Genomic DNA, 25,807 nt, shown 5'->3' with positions numbered 1-25,807 from the left:
TGCTTGCCTATCATGTAAAGTGTCTGGATTCGGTCTATTATGTCCTATTCTAAGATGGGTGAGAAGAACCTTTTCTTTTTGGTTTCTGCTCTTTATTCTGCCTTCACCGACTTTTTCTTGAATATTATATAAATATTGACCCCTATCATTTAGATCCCAGTATTGTTGCCATTTTCCCATAATTTGTGATTTAATAATACTCTTTCCCTCTGTTTTGCTTAATAGGATATTTAAATATTTTGCTTAATGGGGTCTTTTAAATGAAAATTTATCAACAGCTTATCAACAGCTTCATTCACAGCTCTCTCCCCCCCCCCCCCCCAAAAACAAAACAAAACAAAAAACAACTACATTCAAAGGCCTCTCATTTAAACTAAAAATTACCTTATGCATTTCATTAATAATATTGGTCCTTTATGATTTCATAGTTAATACTTAAAAGAGACGATCAGCTGTCTGTTGCAATTACCGCATCATTCCCTCTATTTGCCTGTATCCAATGTAGAGCTGTTAGAATTCTCAGGTTTACTGTACACACTGAAAGTATCTGTTGCTCTTTTAATTATTGGCAACTCAAACTGAGGAATATTGCTATTCCTGTACGTCGACTTTCTCTGGATCTTTAGAGCCATCTGTAAATGCCATGAGTTTTCCTCTAAACTGCTGTTTATATAATAGCATAAATCCCTTTTGTTATCTGTTAAAAATTATCCTTTATTTGTTGTTGAATGATAAGTCTTTTTATTGGTATCCTAAAAAACCAAGGGAGGTACCATGATGGAGTCGTACAGAAGTTACTTTTTCCAAACAAAGCAGATTTCTGTTGGTCGGTAGGCCTATACAATTTTGACTGACATTCATGGGTGAGATAATAAAATCTTTACGTCCTCAAAAACTTACAAACATTGCAGGATGTGTGAAATTTTGCTAAAAGTAACACCTAATCAAAGACATACAGCTCAAGTACTTATCTATGCATCTCAAGTAGGTAACAAGCTAACTTTTTGCATATGAGCCCTGAGCGAGCTTTCCTCTGTCTGTGAAGCAGCTAGTTATTTTAAACGATTTCCTGTGAGGTGTGATTTAGTCTTTACATTTACAGTACTGAATATGAACAACAGGTGGCAGTGAGATGTAACAATGACAAAATTCAGATTTGCTTAACTGTTTTTGTTCTCTAAATAAACCTATCTCTGCACAATTCCCTTCATCCATTTATTTTAAACGTACCAGTCTTACTTATACAACTATGAATATTATACATCATAATATAACAGATAAAAAAAAGTGGGCAGGGAATCGGGTGCGGCTGCATGCAGATCAGCATGAGATCCTTTCATGCACATATTTGGTGTCCTGCAAGCTGATCGAGGATCATTTCGAGGACGCCGCCTGGTCCTCGACACTTCCACTTGGGTTTAGCCAGGCGGCTGTTTATCAAAACAGATGCAAATATAACCAAGTAGTCTTTTTATTTAGTATTTAACGTTAACTTATAGATAGCTGCTGGTCATGCTAATGGTTTAGTTTACAAACGTGCGCGCGCCACTGGAGACCTTTACGAACTGTTTTACGGACACGAGCAAAAACTTGACGGGATTAGAGAAACACGGCGGGTTTGTGATTTCTAGAGGAATATTGGCTATGTTTTGGCGATAAAAACACTTGGTCTCTCAGGTTGCGCTTTAGAGGGTTGTTGGAGAAGGTGTGTTCGTGTGTCGTTTGTGTCCGGGTGTGGAGAGATGTCCGTCTGCAGGAGTCAGTCGCTGAGAGCCGTTTCTGTGATTTTCATCCTGCTGTTTGTCAACATCGCAGAAACATCTGCAGAAGATGAGGATTTCAATGCGGAGGTCAGTCTGTTTGAATGTTGTGTACAAATACTGAAGACGTGAAGCAAACTGGTGTTTATACATGTGGAGTTGTGAAATTCAGTTTGGCTACATTTTTATTTTGGTGTCTCTGGATTGGAAAAATGTGCGTTTTAGTTCCATATTCGAGAGGGAAAGCACACACTTAAACTTTTACCATGAATACATTATAGTCTGTATTTGACAAATCTTTGATTTACCTCATTTCAGTTCATTTACCGATAGTTTGTTTTCAACTTCAACTTTTTCAACAACAACAACAAAAAAAAAACTATTCACATTCACCAAAATCAGTGTTATATTTAACTAATAACTAACTGCAATAGTTATATTTTAGCTAGCTGATTAGCATTTTCCATTTCCATCTAGTTTAACTTTATGTACTTAACTCAAAGTCAAATAAAATGGTTAAAAACTAAAAGCATTTAAATAAAATATAATAAACATGTCAAACACATGAACAGAACAACTGAAACAAACTAAATGACTACAGTAACTTGTCATTAATCTAAACCTATACTGTTGTGTAGAAGTCTCAAAACCATACAGTATTTACAGAAAGCAAAAATAAAATTGTTATTGAAGATGTAAATTATAATTTATTCTACTTATTATTAGATACTATTATTGATTTTTTAATTAATAAAACCTAATGACATTTAACATTATTAGATTATCATTATTGTTAAAATTTTATTAATTGTTATGTTTACTTTATTTAAATCAAAATAAATTATATTTGATTACTATTACAATCCTTTTAAAAGATTTTAAAATGACATTTTTTAAGCATTAATTTGTTTGAAATAAATTCTACATCTTATTTTTCATTTATTTCAATCATCATCAATAATATTACTAACTAATACATTTTTTTTTTAAGTAAGAGCATATTTTTCAAGTGCATCGTAAGGTGTCATTGGGTTACGGTATTGCAGAAATCACAGAACAATAACCTAGACAGGAAGCTTGAGCAATAATGACTCCCCTGCTGGACATCTTCATATCTATCAAGTGTAAAAGATGTGTCTAAAGATGTTTACATCTGTCCTCACTCAACGCCTGGCCATATGGCTGGAGACTTGAGCGGGAACATATTCAGCTTAGTGATATTCAGACATTAACCAAACATAAGGAATGTGTTTCTTGTGCTTATGTTGTCTTTATGTAGTTATATGTAGGTTTATTTTATTACAGCTAACCATAACCGTTCTAATGCATAGTTGGGCAATTATAAAGCAGCTTGCATGATAATGTGAAACAGCAGGGAAAAAAAATTATATTTCACGTTTTATATCATCTTCGAATTTCAAGATTTTTGGCATCCAAAATACACTTTTAACTTTTACTTGTGTTGCGTTTTATTTTAAAGGCTGCTTTCACAATGAGTTTTTTTTCTTTAATAAAAGAATATTATATAAAAATACAACATTATACACAAATAAAGTGCATAAATACACTAAACTTCAGTTCGGTTCTCATGGCTTGACGCGTGTTTTTTTTTTCTATGGGCAATAGGAACAGTAAGAGGTTAAGGAGAAAAAAATAAAAACAATTTATTGCAATACTCGTTTTGTTTTACTTAAAAGCCAAGAAAAGAACACTAGTTCCTAGTGTATTGTATAAAAAAATGAACACTGAAATCTCACAGCTGCTGGTAGCCCATGTACAAACTGGGGAACACATAAATTCCTACACTTTGAAAATAAACACATGTGAAGTTCATAAAGATAAATTGGCCATTTCAAATAAACATATTTGTACTTCAGTAAACATCTTAATTATCTTGGTGCTGAAAAAATGCGAGACTGTAGTCTGTAATGCGGATCGTTATAAGATCGTTATAAATGTGCGATTATAAAATGACAAAAGCCCACTTCTCCAATCACTGAAAACGGCTGCAAATCTTTGGCAATAAACACCCGCACTGCCTTTGTTATTTTATGTGTCTCTCGGAACCAGTTGTGTATGTTTGCTTGAAAGAATCAGTTAGGGATTGTTGCTATTTGTAGGACTTTATAACCTCTGCTATCCTGCCTTTAGACAGTGATATTGCTGGGTGATGGCGCTGCAGATGTGCAGTCATTCTTATATGTGTAAAACAATGGTTGCACACAGTTATTTTTTTTGTTCACCATTTTTTCTTTTATTGGCATTATACTTATCGGCAAAATCGAAATGTCATCACACCGCTGATTTGAATGACGCCAGCGCTTCCTCGTACTGTTGCCTCATTTCGCAGGCACTTCCTTGTACTGTTGCCTTAGCCTCACTTCACCGCCGCTCGCCATGTTAAAGTGTGGAATGATGGTCAAGCGCCGCCTAACTTTAGAGCATAGTGATTGGATATTTACTCACGGTGAGGAGTTTCCTAATGTCAGCTCATGGACTTACAGGCACATAGTCAATTCGGGTAGATATAAAATGCACATAAATTATTTAAACGCAACACCAAGAAAACTCACAAGCTTCACAAGCGCGTATTGAACCATGGAGGTCGTACCGAACGGTTCAATATTATATTGAGAACCGTGGCATCCCTAATAGTATCTATATCTTGAAGCATTTTACCAAGTGATTTGTTCATGCACAGTTTGCCTGGTTATATGTCAAAAAATATGTAAAAAAAAATTAAGCTAGAAATGAATAAAATGAATTTCAAACTTGACCATGTTCATGTTTAAATTTATGTGCTAGAAATGTATGCTTTAATTCAATTGTATCTTTTTCTTGATTGTATTTATGAATTGTTATGCATGAAAAAAATACTTGCAATACACGCAAGTACAGAAATGCACTGCAAATAGCAGAGACCACATCGAAAGTGTGTCGGGGTACCCCAAATAGTTCATGAATTGTTTATTAGATTTCGATACACTCTTACTAAAAATCACCCCAATTGATCTAACGTTATACATTTTTAGATAGAGATAACAGGTCATCTGGTCAACTAGTATTCATATCGCAAAATTTTTAAAAATATTGCAATGTTAGAATTTTCCAATTTCATGCGGCTCTAATAGAAGACGTTATACAAAAAAAAATGTTAAACTAGAGTTAAACATTCAAATTTTACCTTTTAATTCAGCCTTTTTAATTCAATTTTTATATGTTTTCTAGGTCTACGTCTCATGCTAGGAACTACACTCTCATTCTGGCACAATCTGCAACAGGCACAATCATGTTACGCAGCAGCGCTATTAGTTACCTAGCTGGGGACTATTTTCAGGTGCTGCTTACTATCATTGTGCCTGCTCCAATTCAATGATCTATGCCAAGCTAAGGCTAAAAGTGCTGCCGCCAGACCCATATATTGGCTGCATGTATTCGAAAACGGTAAAACTCAACTGTTTAGCACCTATAAAATGAGCCTATTTTCAAAAAAAAAGTGAAGTTTTCCTTAAACGTAATTAATAAACTGGACAAGTACAGTGGTAGCTATTAATGTTAACTCATTTTTAGTGTCTTTTTTGCAATGGGCCTGTCCTTTTTTGTCTTTTGTGTTGTGTAACCCAGTTCTTGTAATGGTAGTTTGAATTGTCTGTGTCTGTTATAGTCTTGGCTGAGGACGTACGGTTACCTGTCTCAGGCCAGCAGACAGATGTCCACTATGCAGTCTTCACAGATCCTCTCAAGTGCCATCAGAGATATGCAGCGCTTCTATGGTCTGCAGGAGACCGGACACATGGACTCAGAAACGCTCAGGTATGATCTCTTCGCATTCAGCTGACCTGAGAGCAAAACCACTCAAAATTGATTGGTTGGACTGGGTCTGAAGTTAACAGTGTAAATGGGAAGATTAGTTACTACATTTTAAATACACTGTAAAAAATGGAGGGTTCCACACAATTCATTCATATTGTCCCAACACAAATTGATTAAGTTAACAACACTTTTACCAGATTTATGTGGATTGAACATAAAAAATTAAGTTGTCACAATGAAGTTTGAACGAGCAAAAAAAACATTTTTTTGAGTGTAGGTCAGATAGCTCTAACAAATATTGCTGAAATGTTAAAATGTTATTACTAAATGAGTATTTTGTACTAGACAGCAATGGCAATGACAACAGTGTTACTGTACTACTCTGTTATAAACTTATAAATACAACTAATTAATAAATAATGAAATAATATTTCTGCTGTATATCTTCTTTATTTTTATTGTTAGATCAATTAAAAAATGTTAAAGAAAATCCCTTTTGTTAAGGGAATTCATGCACAAATAATGTAAATATTAGATGAAAAATCAACTGAAAACAAAATGTCAATAATAATAAAAATTGTAATAAAATGATGCTACATTTTAAATGAGCATAAAAATATGATTCAATTATAATTAATAATAAATAAAAACATAACAGGAATTTTTGTAAACACAAAAATAAATGTTTTTATTTTATTTTATATATAATTTAGCTTGATTTTATATTTTGAAAATTGTCCTTTTATTATAATAATTATATTACTAGAATATTATAAAATGTTAATTTAGTAATAATTTATAGAAAATAAAAATTATTTATTACAGTTTGTAGTAAATAATAACAAAAATTAAAATTAAAAAATCTAAATTGTAAATGTAAATTATTTAGTATAACATTTTTATATATAAATATGTGTGTTTGTAATTCTAAATAGAAATATCAATTATTTTATAAATTGTAATATTACTCAAACAATTTTGCACAGTAAAAAAAAAAAAATATATATATATGTGTGTGTGTGTATATATATATATATATATATATATATATATATATATATATAAAATACTGCATTTCAATTTACTTATTTACTACATTTTTAAAATGAGCACAAAAAACAATAAAAATCGCAACAATTTTAAATGAACACATTGTAAACATCGATGTAAAACATTTGTTTTTTATTTCATATATAATTTTGCTCGATTTTATATTAGATTTTTTTATTATAATACTTCTATAATTATATTATAAATCTTTATTGTACTGCTAAAAATGTGTAGCAGCTAAACTATTAACAGTATATAGTACTAAACACAAAGATATTTTTTAAAATAGCAATGCAAGTTAATTAGTAAAACATTAATATTATTTAAAAAAAATCCTACCAAATATAAATATCAATTATTTATAAAATGTATATTGATTATAAACAATTATAAAAAAATCTGACATGGCGATGTTTAGTTTGTCTGCTATATTTATTGCAATATGAATATAATTTCACAAGATGACTTATAACTCTGTTTATAATTAACTCCTGATTTTACATTGATTGGGATAGTTTTGTAGAGAATTATCTGCATAAAATACATTATAAATGAACGGATGCAGATTTTTATGGTTTTCTGTGAAATCTAACAGTATTGAGGTTCAGAAATTCAAGAATAATCTATAAAATAACACTGTATATTGTAGAGTCTCCATTTTATAAATAATTCAATAAAATTAATTGTGGTTTATATGCTATTATAAACTCTATTTAAGTTTGCCTAAATCTTACACAGTCACAGGTATTAAAAACACATTCAAATGAAAATCTTTCACTTTATTTTAAGGGTAAACTTTGCGATGACCCCAAAAATCACGTTCTGAAACCGTGGTCCTGATCAACTATAATCCTAACTTGACTCTGCTGATCCTGCGATGTGATGTTCACACATTGCAATATCAATGCTGAAACGATTTATTGTGCAGCCCTAATATACACTGTAATTATTTTTCAAGAGCCATGAAAAGGCCTCGTTGTGGAGTGGCTGATCATTTTGAGGAGTCATCAGAGGGAGCTGCTCGGCGGAAGCGCTTTGCACTTACTGGCCACAAGTGGAATCAAAACAACCTGACCTACAGGTAAATTACACCTAGATACAAAACAAGCTCAAATTACATTCAACACATTAACCACAAAAAAACTATTCCTTATTTCCTGAAGCATCCAAAACCACTCGCCCAAAGTTGGCCAGCAGCAAACCTATGAGGCCATTCGTAAAGCCTTCCGTGTCTGGGAGAAAGTTACGCCTTTGCAGTTTGAGGAGGTTCCATATCACAAGATTAAGAATGGCAGTGAAGGGCCCGACATTATACTACTGTTTGCCTCCGGCTATCATGGAGACATGTCTCTCTTTGATGGAGAAGGAGGATCTCTGGCTCATGCTTTCTTCCCAGGGCCTGGAATGGGGGGAGACACACATTTCGACACAGACGAGCCCTGGACCTTGAACCAACAGGAGGGATCAGGTGTGAGCAATTTACTGCAATCTCTTTCCTACTTCAAAGTAAATTCCTGTTTTCTGCTTTATATCAGTATAGCATTTACTTTGTAGTGTGGATGTTAGCAGATTTAGGTGTCTAAAAGTCATTTATTTAGTCAAGCTGAAGTTCCTTTTCATTGATCTTGATTTTTTTCATGGCTGTTTATTGTTGTTTTTTAGGACTGGAAGATTCTGATACTGATTTCTGATATCTAACTCTCTCGTTCTATCTCTCTAACATAGTTTTAGTTAGAAACTATGTGTATACAACACATTTTATTTGCTTTATTATTTTATTTGCTGAACTATTAACACATTTAACCACTTGGGGTTTTTACAAGACTTTTGAAGTTACAGTGTTTAAATGAATATGTTATGCAATGTCACCCTGTTTAAATGAATGTAATGTGATTTTCTTGATTTATGTGTGGTTGTAGGTGTGGATTTGTTTTTGGTGGCAGTTCATGAGTTGGGTCATGCTCTGGGGTTGGAGCACTCCAACAACCCCTCTGCCATCATGGCACCTTTCTACCAGTGGATGGACACTGAAAGCTTCGCACTGGCAGATGATGATATTAATGGAATTCACCAGATCTATGGTAAGCTTGTCTAAGATGTGATTTCAGATCATTTGGCCTAATATCTGCTGTATTTGCAGAAAGAGTCAGTGTTTTTATGTTAATTGATTAAGTCAGGGTCACCAATCTCGGTCCTGGAGGGCCGGTGTCCCTGCAGGGTTTAGCTCCAACTTGCTTAAACACGCCTGTCTGGATGATTTAAGTATACCAAGTAAGAGCTTGATTAGCTTGTTCAGGTGTGTTTGATTAGGGCTGGAGCTAAAATCTGCAGGACACCGGCCCTCCAGGAACAAGTTTGGTGACCACTTTGTTAAGTGAATAATTCAATGATTCATTCATTAAGACAGTCACTTGTTTCATTCCTGAATTAATCAAGTGTTCTTTTGATGAATTGGTTAAGTAAATAATTTTGCCAGGGTCGAGGGTGGGGAAAAGGAGCGAGGACTCAATTTCAGGGAAAAATAGGTTTTCATTCATAATAAAATAAAATGCAAAACAAATCCTCCCGAGGGGGAAAACCTAAACAAAACAAAACTAGACTTATTAACACAAACAGGTGAACATAATTAACTAATAATGGGTTAACAAAGTTAAATTCATTCATTAAGACAGTCACTTGTTTTATTCCCGAATGAATCAAGTGTTCTTTCAATAAATTGGGATTTTTTAATTTTGGGATAAAGTTAATTTTTGGCAAAGTAATTTTTTAGTTTCTTGAATTCTAGAAGTGTTCTTTTAATGAATTATTTTATAATAGTCACTTTCCATTCCTTTTTAATGAACTGCCTACGTGAATAATTCAATGGTTCACTCATTATGTCAGCTGCTTATTTTGTTCCTAAAAGATTCTAATGTTGTCTTAATAAATTTTTCAAGTGAATATTAAAACCATTCACTCATTAGGACAGTCGCTTCCTTAATTTTTGTATGAATCAAGTCTTTTTTTGTGAATGAAGTGGTTAAGTAAATAGTTTATTGATCCACTTGTTTTGTCGTCATACAAATCAATGTTACTAGTAAATCATTTTAGTGAATCATTCACTTGATTCATTCATTCTATCATTCTTTCCTTTTTCTTCGGTTTTGTCACTTATTTATCAGGGGGTCGCTACAGCAGAATAAACCACCAACTATTCCAGCATATGTTTTACGCAGTGGATGCCCTTCCAACCGCAAATTAAATACTGGGAAACACTCATACACACTTATTCACACACACTATGATATGTCTTTGAAAAAGCTGGGACTTAAACCAGCAACCTTTTTGCTGTGAGGCGACCAGTGTTGCCAGATATAGCTGACTTTTCCTAACGCAAAAGCTGTCCAAAACCCGCCCACACGTACAAAAAAATGCCCAAAAGTCACAGAACCACAAGATATCCGGATCACATTGACACACTGCCCTCTCACCCACACAGATTAGTGTAGATTACACTACCTATTAGAGCAGGGGTGTCAAACTCAATTCCTGAAGGGCCGCAGCCCTGCACAGTTTAGTGCCAACCCTGCTTCAACATACTTATCTGTAGGTTTTAAACAAGCCTAAAGGACTCAGTAGCCGCAGTTTCACTATCACGCCTAAAGCGAGCGAGCGAGCCTAGGCCAGTCGCGTTTCCACTGTCACTTCCGGGGCCTAATCGGGCCAAATCGGGGGTTTCTCAGGGCCAGCGGCCGGCCTTTTTCGGCCCGCCGAATACCTTGGGCCAAAGAGGGCCAGCTAGAGCTTCGGGGCGGAGTGAAAGGAGAGGCGGGCACAGTTTTGCGATCGCACATGAGTACATGCGCCAAACAAATAAATAAATAAATAAATAAGGTAAAAAAAACATCTAGCCTTATGGGGTCTTTTTGCGTAAGATCGCCCTTACGTTTCCCTTTTAAATGTAAGGGTGTTGCATAAAATAATAAAGTAGTTTTAATTTATAGTGACATTCTTTGCTGCGTCCTCCTTGATGTTTCAATAACGCATAATAATCTTTACACCATATTAAAGACACAGCAAACAGTAAAGGTAAAGGTGAGTTATTGTCAAGTTTAAAAGGTGTATTTTTGCATGTTTAAATGCCTGTATGTGTGCGAGACTGAGAAAAGAGCGCTCTCTTCACAGCTCTGTTGATGCCGCGAGTGGCTTTTTAAAAATTATTTTGGAGATTATACACAACATGAATACATCAGCAAGACATAAAACTTAACAAATTACGTGCACACTTTAGTAGACTTTAAACTATAGTTTCATATCTTGATAAAATAGCCTAAGCTATATTGAAATAAAATTTAAAGAATAACAAATATTGGATATAATAAAATCGCATTCAATAAATAAACCAATATAAAATAAACAAAAGCTAGCTAGAACAATGTAGGCAGCCTATATACAATACATAAATCAAACCGTTTTAAAGCCACATACAACTTTCATTTTACATAGACCTATCTGAAAAGAAAGATTTTAGATATTTTCAAAAAACAACAAACACCGGAGAAGGTTTAAAATATTATTTATAAAGTATTTGCATACGATGATATTAATCAAATCGTACAAAAAGAGCATTTTTTGGGAAATGAAAAAAGTGAAAGCGGAATCTAGCTTTTTTTTTTCTGTCACCCAGTCCTGCGCAGCGCCGATTTAAATACATTGGGGAAAAGTCCAAACACAAAATGTGTTCTATATCCTCAAGCAAGTGTTTGTTTTTTATGACGTGGTCAAATTTATAAATGAAACTTTAAATGTAGAGCTTTAGTGAATAGCTGCTGAGCGCAACAAATATGACTATATTTTATTAGGCTATTTGCTCTTATGTGCTGAAACGCTTAACACGACGTCTATCAAAACAAGGATGTTATAAAATACATTTCATACCGAGTTTTAACGAAGAATTTCTGTGGCTTTATATTATTTCTGTGGATGGTGCGCTTAATGCGCTGGGTCCCTCCGTGGCGAGAGCACTTCATGCACAATGCCAACAGACATATAATGTACAGACATATTACATTATATAGACATATAATGTACTGCTGTAGAGTAACGTGGCATTTGTCTGTTTCGGTTGTCTTCATTTTAATGGTTTTGTTTCGTGATGATTCCATGGTGTGTTTTATCTGCCTGATTCCCGCTGAAGTGGGCGGGTTGTGTGACGTTTGATTCGGGGGACGTTCTGGGGGCCGTGTTTGCGTGACTCACTGCAAGCTACTAGCCCAACAGTGGCAACGCAGCATGACTTTGGCCTCATTACTCAACCTACCGGGCGATTGGCCCGGCCTGATAAAAGCCCTGGCTCGCACTGGCCCGAAAGTTAGTTTAGAAAGTTAGTTTGATCAGGTGTGTTTAATTAGGCTTGGAACTAAACTGCAGAGTTGCAGCCCTCCAGGAACTGAGTTTGACACCCCTGTATTAGAGTATGATTTACTTTCGAAACGTGGTATAAATTCGTTCTATTTGGTATTAAAGACTCATATTAAAGACTTTTGAACATAATTCTTCCATGTTTGTTCTGGCTGTCAAAAAATGTTCGATAAAAGTGTCTTGATAAACTGCTGTGTCTTAACTGCAGGTGCTGCGTGATGCACATACACGCGTAGGGGAGTCAGAGTTGTGTGGGGAGTCAGATTTTTATACAACTTTCCTTCACCTTCTTTAGTGGTTGGGCCCACACGGTTTGCGCTATGCACTGGTCACTACTAGCTGAATAGAGTAGGACCACACAGTTATGTTTTGTTAAATAAGTTGCATATAAAATTTATGTGTCAAAACCGCCCAAATTTTGTTAACTCGATAGTGCCAACCTACACAATCAAATTAAAAACCGCCCAATTGTGGCAACACTGCTAACCACTGAGCCACCCTGCCGCCCCATTCATTTGATTGTTGTTTGAAAAATGTCACTTGATTTGTTTATGATTGAATCAGCTCGGTGAAGATTCTGTAGCTGTATTATGAAAGACCACCATAAATAATAACATAAAACCAGATGTGATTCAAACATCCTATTGTTGATAGACCTTTGAAATGGCACGTTATTGTTCAGTGAAAGTGTCTCGATTTGATTTAATTGCTTAAGATTGATGCTTTATGCAAAAACCCAAAAGACTCTTTTGCAATCTGATGCAACTATGCATATCAGTCATTATCCGGCTGTTTCTTTAAGTGTTGTCACATTTACGATACATTTGTTATCCTCACTGTGCAGTTGTGTAACTTCCCAGTCTCCAGACCAGCTGCATTGAGATCAGCACCACTGAATTTCTCACTGTGTCTCTTTGTCTGAGTCTGTTTTCTCCATTTGAAAGCCGTCCATTGCTGGCTGAATGAGCCTCATGGGCCTTCTGGTGCTGGATGGAAAAGAGTGACACGTTCTGTGTCTGTGCAGTGTGTGTGGAACAGAGCATGATTAGCTAAGTGTGAAAATGCATTATGGTTTGGTATGTGCAGGATCTCCAGAGACTGTCACCACTCAAGCAGCTCCCACCACCACCCTGTTTACAACCACTGCCAAGCCAGAGCCCACCACCACAGAGGCTCAGCCGAAAACAACCAGACCTTCACTGCAGCCCACCAGGCCTTGGGTGCCTCCTGTCAATCCCACCAGGAGGACCTATAGACCCCAGCCCACCAGCCGCTCCAATCAGGATGCACCTGACATCTGCGAGGGCAACTTCGACACGGTGACCATGCTGAGAGGAGAAATGTTTGTATTCAAGGTTAGAAAGAAGCATCATATATATATATTATCATTATATATGTTATCATTAAGCCTTTCCCCTCCTATGTAGATGACAGGGTTTCTGTGTGGTCTTAAATTTTTAATGTCTTTAATCTTAAAATCTAAATTTTAGGCCTTAAGTTTTACATTTATTGAAATGTTTTGTTGTAGGTTTTAAATCATTTTAAACAGGTCTTATTTTTCCTTTATGTATTGCTACCCAATCTGGCCAAAATCCATACAATCACCAACAATCCATGTCAATAAAACTTTTTTATCCTAAAAGGTAATTTTAACTCTAATTATCATAATTAATTATTTTCCGTACAATAAAATTTGATTAAAAGTGCTTTATGTATTTGCTGCTGAGGACACCGACCTGGACAGATTGTTGTGCATAGATTTAGTTTATTATAGTTTTTAATTTTTATAAAACATTTGTTAATTTTTTTAATTTAATTTTAAAGAAAGTTTTTGTTGTTAAAAAGTATATGGATACAAGTAGAGCTTGCTTGTTTTTACACAATATTTGAAAATATTTTGCTAAGAAGAAATATCTAAAATATTAAAATGTTTTTTTATTATTTATATATAATTGTACTATTAGATATTTTTTCAACTATAATATATTGTTCGGATAGGACAAATCAAACTCTTTCCATCTGGAACATTTGAAAAATTCCTTAGCCTTTAGCCCTTTATGAGTCTAAAATTTCATTCATAATGGTCTTAAAAAGTCTTAAATTTAACTTGGTGAAAACTGCAGAAACCCTGGATGAGCAGATGGTAGTTGCCACAATTGAAGATCCAAAGTTCTTATTAAGCCCCGGTCAGATCACATGACTTTATTGTAAGTTACAAAAGTCATTGTCAGATTATGCATTTTTTTGTTTTTTTTCTTAATAAAATCTTGACTTGATCAAACTTACAATTCCCTTTTAATATGAAGATATTTTCTTTAAAATCTAAATGTACATTTTCCTGCCATGGATTGCTTATTAAACAATCCCTCGCCTGAACTTGTTGCGAGTGAGAGAGAGAAAATGAAATCACACCAGCACCAAGGAAAAATCAGTTGCTCGAGACATAATCTTTAAATTAATGACATATTAAAAAAATTTCAAATATATAACTGAGGTTCGTGATACAATCACAGTGAATCATTGTTTTTTTTTTTCCTCAGAGTGAAAAAAATCATCCACCCGTATAGTTGAGTAGTGGAGGGGCACAAACAAAAATATAATTTGTATATTTTTCATGGAAAAAAAAATACTTTTAAACCAAATTTCGTTTGCTATTATTTTGATATTAATTAATCTTTTATTGGTGAGTTGTCTATAAACAAGGATAACGAATAACATTTGAGTTGAAGCACTTCAAAAACATGTCTGCTCTATGCTTCATCGCCAAAACATGAATTGCCGTGAGATTGTGTTAGCTTGCTAAATAAAATAATAATCTAGCCCGAATAAAATGAAAGTGAAATATACACCGTTTTAGAGAAGCTTTTTATTAATCTATTTTAATGACAAATTTAAATAAGCAGAAAATGCTTTTGCAATGTATTTGCAGCACTGAACATGTTCACCTCAGAAGAACCAATGTTTTTATACAGTCAGAATCTTTTACCGGTCCATGCCTACCCGTGACCCACCCATAAGTAAATATCAAGCCTATTTTTATTACCTGACCAGAGCATTAACGGCATCATCCGCTGAGATAACCGAGAAATGATGTGCTTCTATTGCAAAGTGTCACCCACAAGACAGAACTAAAAAAATTAAATAAAAAATTAAGCATGCTAGATTTTCTGCAATGGTGTCAACAGGCATCGCAGACATTGTATCAGTTGTCATAACCTCTGCCATATTACATAAGGAAACAATTAAATCTTGTGTCACGGTGCCTATTTTTCGCTTACGAATCCTCACAACTGAAATCGTGACAGCGACAGGTCTTCTCCCTTTCAAATTAATCTTATTATTCTTGTTATATTTAAAACATTGGGACAAGGACAATGTCACATTGGCAGCTGTATTTGTAAGGCAATTAACAGTTCTGCTTGTTTGTCTGGTTAGCAACATTAACTATGGTGGGGCGGGGCTTACTGATATATTAAAACAACCCACAACTGCTAAAAACAACAAAGAATGTCTTAGGAGCTGCAGAGTAAAGTGATAAAAATGTGTGTTTATCAGGGTCGCTGGTTCTGGAGGGTTCGGAGAAACCGTGTTCTGGATAATTACCCAATGCCCATCTCCTTCTTCTGGATGGGACTTCCAGAGGACATAGATGCGGCCTATGAACGACATGATGGGAAATTTGTATTCTTTAAAGGTCTTGTGTATATATATATTTTTTTCTTATATATTTTTTATGTTTAAATGTTTTATCTTTTTATTAGTTTGATTACTAAATAATGGTAATTATTAATAGATTTATTATTATTATTATCATCATTATTTTTATTATTATTATTTAAAAATGTCTATTGTTGATTGGATAAAATAGTAAAATATGTGATTTTTGTTTGTTTGATTGTTTGTTTGTTTGTATTGAAGCTGTTTTATGATCCAAAAAAACTGGCATGTGCATCTTGTTCATTTGAGTATGATAGACTATGACATCTTTAAATATGACACAACACGAAAATAATAGAATATTTCCTAGATATCAATCTTCTTCTCCTTTTAAACATCTGTTTCTCTTGCTGTAAGTCAAATTATGTCACTTGTAAAACACTCGGAGGGAAAGAAAGAAAGTCTGGCAGCATCTCAGCACTTCGCCTGTATTGCGTCAGTCTCAGCTCCAGATGCTGACTGCTCTGTTTTCACTTTGACACAAGAAACCTGGAGAATCTGCCTTAGGAAATGTTTAGTAAAAAGAGCTACAGTTATTGTCTTGTTGTTTATGTATACTCATAGTCAAAAAGTTGGGATCGGTTAAATATTTAAAAGTTTTTCTAAAAAAAAAAAAAGAGAAGTATAATCGGCTTATAGGGCTGGGCGATTAATCGGAATGTAATCGAATTCAACATTTAGAAGCTATAGTCGATCTCATTTTTCCTGGACAATATTCTCAATTACTTTCCCTACTGCGTGTAGAGTCATGTGACCCAGCAACATTAAGGCCGATTTATACTTTTGCAGCCACATCTGATCTCTGGCCAAGTAGGACAATGAACCCATCCTTGAGCCTTGCTTTGCACTAGATTGATTAGAAGCTGCGCCAGTGATGGCTTAAGATGGCATATTTTCTGTTAAATTAAAATGATTGTTTACATTTTAAATATTTGTTTACAAAAGATGGAAGAAATGCACCGTTTAAAATATTATTTACAGGATATGCAAGAGTTATCGTTTCCAATTATTTTAAAATCAAGTAATGCTCCCTTTATTCAAACATTTCTCAATTTACAAAACTTGTCAGTGAACTATGAGTGCAAAACAATAAAATAATTCAATGGAATAATCGTTCATTAAGTTAATTTTCAATTAATTAGGATTTTAATTTTAGGCCAAATTGGCTAGCCCTATCTGCTTATCAAGAATGTATTTATTAAATTAAAAATATATAGTAAAAACTACAATTGTGAAATGTTATTACAGTTTAAGTTGCCGGCAGCTATCTCTCTGCAACGCTCACATGTTTACCACTCTTCACCACTGAAGCCTAGCAGGGCTGCGCCTGGTCAGTACTTCACCATACGGAAGTATATGTGACAAATAAAGGCTTTATTGATTGATGGGAGACCACATGGGGAAGCTTGGTTGCTGCCGGAAGTGGTGTAAGTGAGGCCAACAGACCTGTGGTCTGTGTGGGTCCTAATACCCCAGTATATTGATGAACTCTATACTGCTCAGTGAGCGCCATCTCTCGGATGAGATGAGGACCTGATTCTTTGTGGTCGTTAAAACTCCCAGAAAGTTCATCAAAAAAAGAGTAGGGGTCTAACCCAGGCATCCTGGCCAAGTTTGCCCACTGGCCTCTGTCTATCATGGCCTCCTAACCATCCCTATATCATAATTAAGATGTCTCCTCTCCACCAATCAGCTGGTGTGTGGTGTGCGGCCTGGTGCAATATGGCTGTTGTCGCGTCATTTAGGTGGATGCTGCACACTGGTGGTGGATAAGGAGATTCCCCCTATTGTGTAAAGCACTATATAGATGTAAGAAATTATTATTATTATTATTATTATTATTATTATTATTATTATTATTAAGCTAACTACAGTTGAAGTCAGAATAATTAGCCCCCCTGAATTATTCTCCCCCGTTTATTTTTTTACCAACTCATTTCTAATAACTGGTTTATTTTATCTTTGCTATGATGACTGTAAATAATATTTCTCTAGATATTTTTCAAGACACTTCTATACAGCTTAAAGTGACATTTGAAGGCTTAAGTAGGTTAATTAGGTAAACTAGGCAGATTAGGATAATTAGGCAAGTTATTGTATAACAATGGTTTGTTCTGTAGACTATAGAAAAAAATATATAGCTGAAAGGGCTAATAATTTTGACCTTAAATTGACTTTTAATTAAATTTTATTAAATTTAAAATTAAAACTGCTTTAATTCTAGCCAAAATAAAACAAATAAGACTACATAATAGACATACATGATATTATTAGACTTTTTTAGTTAGTGCTGAACAAATTTATTGGATGTAAATCTTGCCCTTGATTAAATTAAGTTCATGCAATGAGTAATTTTTTAAATGCAGTTAGAAAACATAAAAACTGTTTTAACTATGTCAGTTCAAGCGGTCTATTTAAAAACACAAAAAAATCTCACTCAAACTTTTGACTAGTAGTGTAGATTACATTCATTTCTGCTTTCGTGCTGCACAAAACATCTTTTGTGTATGTGAATAATGGAACAGAGAGCGCAATGATATCATCTCTCAGCCATGCAAGTCTTTCCCCACTAATATAGTTTTCTTTGTGTAACTATCACTCCTTCAGGAAGTAAATACTGGCTCTTTAGAGAAGCAGACGTGGAGCCCGGGTACCCTCAGGACTTGTTTCGTTATGGTCAAGGCATGCCTGAAAGAGTGGACACGGCCGTGTGGTGGGAGCCATCTGGATATACGTACTTCTTCAGAGGAGACAGGTAAACAATACTGGGGCCCTCGCTGAAAAGACCAGATGTGTGAAGTGCTTGAGAATTTGCCATCAGAACAACATAAACAACGAGGGTTACTTGGATCTGGGAATTAAAATTGAAGAAAATTTGTGTCAGTAGGTCATTTGTCTATGAGACACAAATGAAGTGATTGTTTTAATGAGTGAATTATTGAACTATTCATCTAACGAGTTCATTAAAATAACACTTGACTCTTTTGGGAACGAAACAAGTGACTGACTTAATGAGGGAATCATTGAATTATTCACTTAACCAATTTCATTTAAAGACCACTTGATTCATTTAGGACTATAAAAAGGCTACGTTCACACTGCAGGCTAATGTAGCCAAAATCTTTTTTTTTTTGCCCACATGTGACTGTTTTTTTTTCTTGACAGTGTGAACGGTCCAAACCGCATGGAATCTGATCTTTTCAGTTCAGATTTGTGCCACTTCATATGTAGTATTAAATCAGACACAGATCTGATATTTTGCAAGGCGACCGCAATGTTAACGGTTATGTAGAATTTCATGTGACTTTAACATAATCTTTGAGCGACATGTGTCATCATTCTGTGCTGCAAACATCATCTACTCCTCAGCAACATAGTAGAATGGGACACAGGGTGATTACTTTACTTTGCCGTAATGAGTGAATCATTGAATTATTCACTTAACCAATTCAGTAAAAGAACTCTCAATTCATTTAGGCACTAAATAAGTGACTTTCTTAGTGCAAATCATTGAATTATTAAATATGTTTAATTATTGGATTACTTTATAATTGTCTAAATGATAATTGCAATAATATCTATAACTTTTTCCCTTCCTAATTTTGTCTTCGTTTCACATAAAACGTAACTTTTTAACATCAGAAATCAGAGAAAATGTAAGAAATATTGTTTAAGTTTATCTTTTTTATATTTTTGTAATGTGAGTTTCTTGTTTTTATAGAATTGTCAGTCTCAGAGTTTATAGTGTCTCAGAATTCAGATTTTACATCTTGCAATTCTAACAGTCTTTAGCTTAGAAAATGAGATATAAACTCAAGATCCAAGTCAAAATGGATTCATACAAAGTTGAAAATATTTAGAAATTGGAACTTCATTTAATGTAATTATAATGAATCACAATTTACAGAAAAAGATTTGCAAGATGTAAATTTTGAGGAAAAAACAGTTCTAATTGGATATTAAGATACTATCTTGGATACTATCTTATTTAATCTCAATAGTTTTTGATGCAAAATTTTGAGATCAATATCAATATATTACACCTAAAAATCTGATTTTAATGTTGAATTTAAGTACCAGAGGTATCCCATTAAATACTATATTCTCCATTACTTTATTATTTTTATTTTGTAATGAAGTTTTAGTTTTATTTCATACAAACTTTTAGTTATTTAGTATGCTTATCTATAATAAAATAGACTTTTACTTTTGCACTTTAAGAACAAAATGAATGGGATAATGTGAATGTCAATTACACAAAAGCACAATTAAAAAAAATTATAATAATTATAACTTAATTGTAATTTAGCATAAGGAAAGTATATCATACGTTATATATTATATATGGAAAAATATGTAAGTAGCTATTTTGTACACTAAATGACACGTTATTTGTCAAATAAAGCCAGTTTGTGTTGGCATTAGGTGAAAACTAAAATTATGCTTTTTTTTTTCCATAACTGCTTTCTTTTGAAGATATTGGCGGTTTAGTGAAGAATCTCGTGCCATGGATAAAGATTATCCTAAACCAGTGAGTGTGTGGGGCTCCATTCCTGTTTCCCCAAAAGGGGCCTTCCTCAGCGATGATGGAGGTGAGTCAAGCTGCCTGAGAAAATTACTAGAAAAAAAGAGAGTCAAGTCCATTAATCCAAAACTGGTTGGGAAAATGTGACCTCACTGCTAAAAAACTGGAGCGCAATCAGACCTTTGACTTGAAAATGTTCTGCTCTCACTTCTAATTTCACGCCATTGTTCACAGTTGTCTCTGGCACGTCTTTTTATAGCCGTGGAATTCAGAGACCGCCTGTGATTGGCTAGAACCTCTTTTGATCAAAGATTTGGCGACGATGACATGGAATCTTACTCATATTAGTCACTGCTGTGTTTTCATTTACACTCACTGGCATTTGAACTCTTTCCCACACAGCTTACACGTACTTCTACAAAGGCACCAAATACTGGAGGTTTGACAACAAGCGAATGAAGGTTGACTCTGGATACCCGAGATCCATTTTAAATGACTTCATGGGATGCCGAGTACACTTTGATGTAGAACCGGAGATCTATCCTGACCACCAATCGCCTGATATGACTGACAACAATCCAGACCCCGAGGACTACAAAAATGGCGTAGACGAAGAAGACCCAGAAGATGATGACGTGGATGAGAAAAAGGAAGTAGACGTTATTCTGAGAGTGAATGACAATGATAAACACATCATGACACTCATCTTGGTGATTGTGCCTTTGGTTTTGGTTCTGTGCATTCTGGGAGTGATCTATGTCATTATCACCACACTACAGAGAAAAGAGACACCCAAAGTGTTAGTTCACTGCAAAAGGTCTTTGCAGCAGTGGGTCTGACAGCAGTCACACTCCTAAATATTTCCGCACATACGTTTTCTACGAGACACACACCTTGTCGTTTGATTGTTCCTGGTGCTCATTCAATCAATCTCCCTGTTCCCAAAGTAGAAATTGCACTTTTTATAGTTTTACAATTGTTTGCTTGTGATGTTGCGAGTGATTTGTCTGTCTGTGAGGTTTTTATGTTTTCCTTTTGAGCCTGGTCACTGACCCTGTGTCCAAATAGACCTACTTCTAGACTATGTAGTAGGTGAAACTTCACGTGAGCCAAGTAGTATTTCCAAATTCATAGTACAAGTAGGTGAAAAGAAGGAGGACAACCAACTGCTTCCGATAATATTTTGACCTGCACATCCACTGGTCACTTCAATGAGGCCTTGCTGTAGGTGACATGACAGTGACACGTCTCATACTACACTTTTATCAGGTACACTAGTTCAACTGCTTGTGAACTAATATCTCATTACTACAATCTCTACTACATTGCTGCATTTAGGCATGGCTAAGATGATTTGCTGAAGAATCAAGAGAATGACTTCACCCGAGGCATGATTGTTGGTGTCAGATGGGCTGATTTGAGTATTCGGAAACTGCTGATTTACTACCATTTTAACACAGAACCATCTCTATGGGTTAATGGGGATGGTCTTGTCTGAAAAAGAGATTTTATCCGCTTAATAGCAGTTCTGTTGGTACAAATGCCAAAGTTTAGGGGAGAATGGCTAGACAGGTTGCAGAAAAGCATCTCTGAATGTATAACACATTTAAATGTGAAGCAGATGAGCTACAGGATAAGAAGAGCACACCGGTAACAGTTCTGTCAGCTTAGAGCAGCAAGCTTGAGCTACAATTAAAACGGACTAATCAAAGTTGGTCAATAGAAGATTGGAGCCTTGTCTCCATTTCTGCTGCAACATTTGGTTGGTATGAACAGAATGTGGTGTAAACAACATCTGAGCAAGAATCCATCCTGCTTTTTAAATGTTTGGCAAAAGAAGGATACTTCCTGCAGGACAAACACCATGTCATAGAGCTCAGATGATTTCAAACTGGTTTCTTAAACAAATGGCCTTCACGATCACCTGAGAACAGCTCAACAAAGCAGCTTTGGTATGTGCTGGAACAGGAGATTCATAACATGGATGTGCTGCTGACAAATCTGCTGAAACTGTGTGAAGGATTTCATGTCAATATGGACCAAAATCTCTTAAGAAATTTCCAGTTTCTAAGACTTAAAGCCTTGTGCACCTTGGGATTTTTATTGCTCTCACTTATTGTTTCAAGATCGCTAATGCCCAAGCAATTTTTACTGGTGATGAGCCAAGCAAAAGTTCAAATTCACTCCCTGACCTTAGATGGAGGTTAAAGGTGCAGTATGTACAATTGACACCTAGAAGTTGAACTAGGTATTGCAGTCCAGATTAAAAAAGATGCATAGTGTTTCTTTTTCACTCCGCCTGCCAACAACGACTTGCACACATAGGTTGCCAGACTGACAACACCAACAGTAGCAAGTGCGTCTAATAATCTAGCATTACACTGTAAACTGATTAGCAAATGTGTACATGTGTGATATTTGTATTGCAAATTAATAACCACCACATGTGGATTTTTAAATCTGAATCAGTGTCTCTTATCAGAGGTTGCTGCTGTCCTCTGGAGGTCACATTATCGGCTGTGACTGCATATTAAGGCAGCCTTCAAGACTGAAATGAAATACGCTGTTTTCCGCCAAGGCAACACAGGAGGCCGAAATATAATTGGGTAAACTGGCAGTGTACAGAGATAGCAAAACAAAGACAGACGTTCAGACACAGAACACTGATTTTTTTAAGGAAAAGAACTATCTTTAACAATGTTTTTCAGGTAAACAAGCATATTCAGTAGGCATGTTTATTAAATATCTGCAAACATATCATGGTATTGTTATGCTTTAGAGGAGTCAATTACTTACATAATGCACCTTTAATGAAAAAGCAGAAGGACCCCGGTACACAAGGTGACACTGGGTTGAGAATCGGCACCTCCAAGTCTGAGGCCATGGTGCTCCACCGGAAAAAAGGTGGTTTGCCAAAGGTGGCTTGGTGGAGGAGTTTAAATATCTTTGGGTTTTGTTCACAAGTGAGGGAAGGATGGAACGTGAGATTGACAGGCAGATTGGTGCAGCGGCAGCAGTGATGCGATCGATGTACCAGTCCTATGTTGTAAAAAAGGAGCTGAGCCGAAAGGCAATCTACGTTCCTACTCTTATCTATGGTCATCAGCTTTCGGTCATGACCAAAAGGACAAGATCTTGGATACAAGCGGCCAAAATGAGTTTCCTTCGTAGGGTGGCAGGGCGCACCCTTATGGATAGGATGAGGAGCTCTGTCACTCGGGAGGAGCTCAGAGTATAGCCACTGCTCCTCCACACCGAGAGAAGTCAGCTGAGGTGGCTAAGGCATCTGCTTTGGATGCCTCCTGAGCACCTACCTAGGAAGGTGTTTCAGGCATGGCCCACCGGCAGGAGGCAGGAAGAGCCGTAGAAAATAAATGAATGAATGATAGTTGCTATCAAATTCTTTTTGATATGCAATTCCTTTTGTGCTAGGCTAGATCCTTGTGTGCTTTAGTGCCACCAAATTGTGTTTTACCATAATTTCAGTAGCTCAAGGCCTGTGAACAAATGAACCAATCTCATTGTACGGCCAGTTTTTAACGCAGAACGTCAAACCAAAATAAATTAGCCTGAGATGTTTTTTAAAGGACACTTTGATTCCTGGTGTTTTGCGCATAGGTGTGCAGTGCACACTCACATTAGCACCCTTTGTTTACTCACAAGCCATTAAACATCCGCGATAAACTCCTGCAATATTCATCCTGGTGTGCGTGAGCGTTAAGTATTTTTTTATGGCAAAGTGGTCCAATTCGGTACTAACAAAATGTACCTAATAAAGTAGCTGGTGAGAGTATAAAGAGCAGATTTTTGGAACGGTCATCAATGGTGATTTCAGACAATGTGAGGGAAATGTTGGATGTACGAAAACAAGCCCAGATCAGCACATTTCTTTACATCCTTTGCTAACCGGCCTCAATGATAGAGGAAACCACAAACTCCATGTCGAGGTCTTGCTGAGAGTGCAGGGTTAAAAGAAAGTCGGGCTTAATAAATTGTCCTAGGCACATTTAGCTGGGTTTATAGTCTCTTCCCTGTGGAGCCTGGCTTGCATTACACAGATGTTGCTGATTTTGGACTTTATGGAGAGAAACAGAGGGGGAAGGGGGTTTGTAGTCTGCCAGCATTTCCTCTGCCTGAGTTCCACTGAGTGAGCGAGAGGAGGGGGAAGAGTTTTGAGGCGTAGTCGTACTGTCATCGTGACCTACATTAGTGCACCCCCTACTACTTTCTCCCCCCTCATATTTGTCTTCCTGTGGGACTTTGTTTTTCTCGCTGCACTTCCAGTTTTGTTTTTGAGAGCCATTCCTGGCCTCGTCCGTCAGTGCCTTTCAAGACTGAATCTGTGCCTTAATAGTGCAGACCATCACCACTGTGTTGGAAATGTACTTGATTTTCACTTTTTGCAGCATTCGCACGGATTTGAGAGAAACAAGCAAATGTTTGCTGATGTGGCCTTTCGTGATTTAAACCTGTGTCATTTCTGTTTGTATTTTGTGTCAATATGAATGTGCTTTTTGTAGTGCTGATGAAAAACTCATCCTTGAATATTGATGTGTTGATTTGCATTGTTTTATATTAACAATCGAGTAAATCATGCAGGGCATGTATTGCTTTTGTTCACAGATATTATCTGGTATATAGCTTGCTCACAATAAAATGGAGTATCTGAATGTAAGCATCCCTTTAATTTTGAACTTCCTTTGCTGATTCTGCACTTCCTTTGTTTGAGCACAATAACACTTTTAATTATATGACGTGCGCTTTTATTCTAAGCATATCGGTTACTGTATGCTGGTGTTGTGTAAAAGATTTCTTCCTGCTATTGTGCAGAAAATGCCAAGTGCAGTCGACCACCCATTGATTCTTGTCCATAGTCTTTCCATTTGAAGAAAATCATAAAATGCTGACAAATCCTGTGTACTTTGTATATATTCATACTTTATAATTAATATTTTATGCAGAGATAGTCATGCTTGAACTGTTACTGTCATGTTTTAAATGATTTTTTTTAACTTAAATTGATCACAAAGCTGCTACCATTAAGATACCATTTAAGACTACACTTGCTAATGAGCCTGCTAATTAAATGAATGTCCTTTGCAAAATTATATTTTTATGTACAATGTTTTTGCTTGATTTGGCATGAAGCCGTTATCTTAGTTATGCCTTAGTAAACTAGCTTAGCATATGTTAGCTTGTTTGGCAGTTTTCAACTTTATGCTCTTTGCAAATTTTCAAATATGTTTTTAACATGATATTACTTTTTGTGTGATGAGGTACAACAACTACACCAGTTATCCATTTTGTATACTTTAAGGGATGCTCCGATCTGGGTTTTTTCAGCCGATACGGAGTTCTGATTCCTCGTCATGGTGGTCGGCCGATACGGAGTACTGATTCTTTGTCATGGTGATTGGTTGATACCGAGTACTGATTCCTTGTCATGGTGATCGGCGGATACCGAGTACTGATTCCTTGTCATGGTGATCAGCCGATACCAAGTACTGATTCCTTGTCATGGTGTTCGGCCGATACAGAGTAC

General features: G+C 35.7%; 1 protein-coding gene across 2 annotated transcripts; it reads left to right on the top strand.

Moving 5' to 3' along the window:
• The first annotated feature begins 1,371 nt into the window (after positions 1–1,371).
• On the top strand, positions 1,372–24,940 carry mmp15a (matrix metallopeptidase 15a). Of its 2 annotated transcripts, XR_015526407.1 has the most exons (11): positions 1,372–1,850; positions 5,425–5,573; positions 7,582–7,704; positions 7,787–8,091; positions 8,543–8,704; positions 13,110–13,378; positions 15,579–15,717; positions 18,348–18,495; positions 20,217–20,332; positions 20,668–23,628; positions 23,698–24,940. XR_015526407.1 is itself a non-coding variant. In XM_087312054.1 (10 exons), exons 1-10 carry the CDS (start codon positions 1,743–1,745, stop codon positions 21,102–21,104), a joined length of 1,956 nt encoding a protein of 651 aa, XP_087168180.1. In that variant the 5' UTR covers positions 1,372–1,742; the 3' UTR covers positions 21,105–24,940. The 2 variants fall into 2 exon arrangements, 1 of the variants encoding a protein (XP_087168180.1); XM_087312054.1 differs by having other exon boundaries at positions 20,668–24,940.
• The last annotated feature ends 867 nt before the right edge of the window (positions 24,941–25,807 follow it).

The sequence above is a fragment of the Danio rerio genome, chromosome 25, assembly GCF_052040795.2.
Source record: "Danio rerio strain M-AB ecotype USA chromosome 25, GRCz13ab, whole genome shotgun sequence".
Lineage (NCBI taxonomy): Eukaryota > Metazoa > Chordata > Actinopteri > Cypriniformes > Danionidae > Danio > Danio rerio.
Note: the sequence above shows the minus strand (reverse complement) of the source record. Positions and strands in the feature narration are given on the sequence as shown.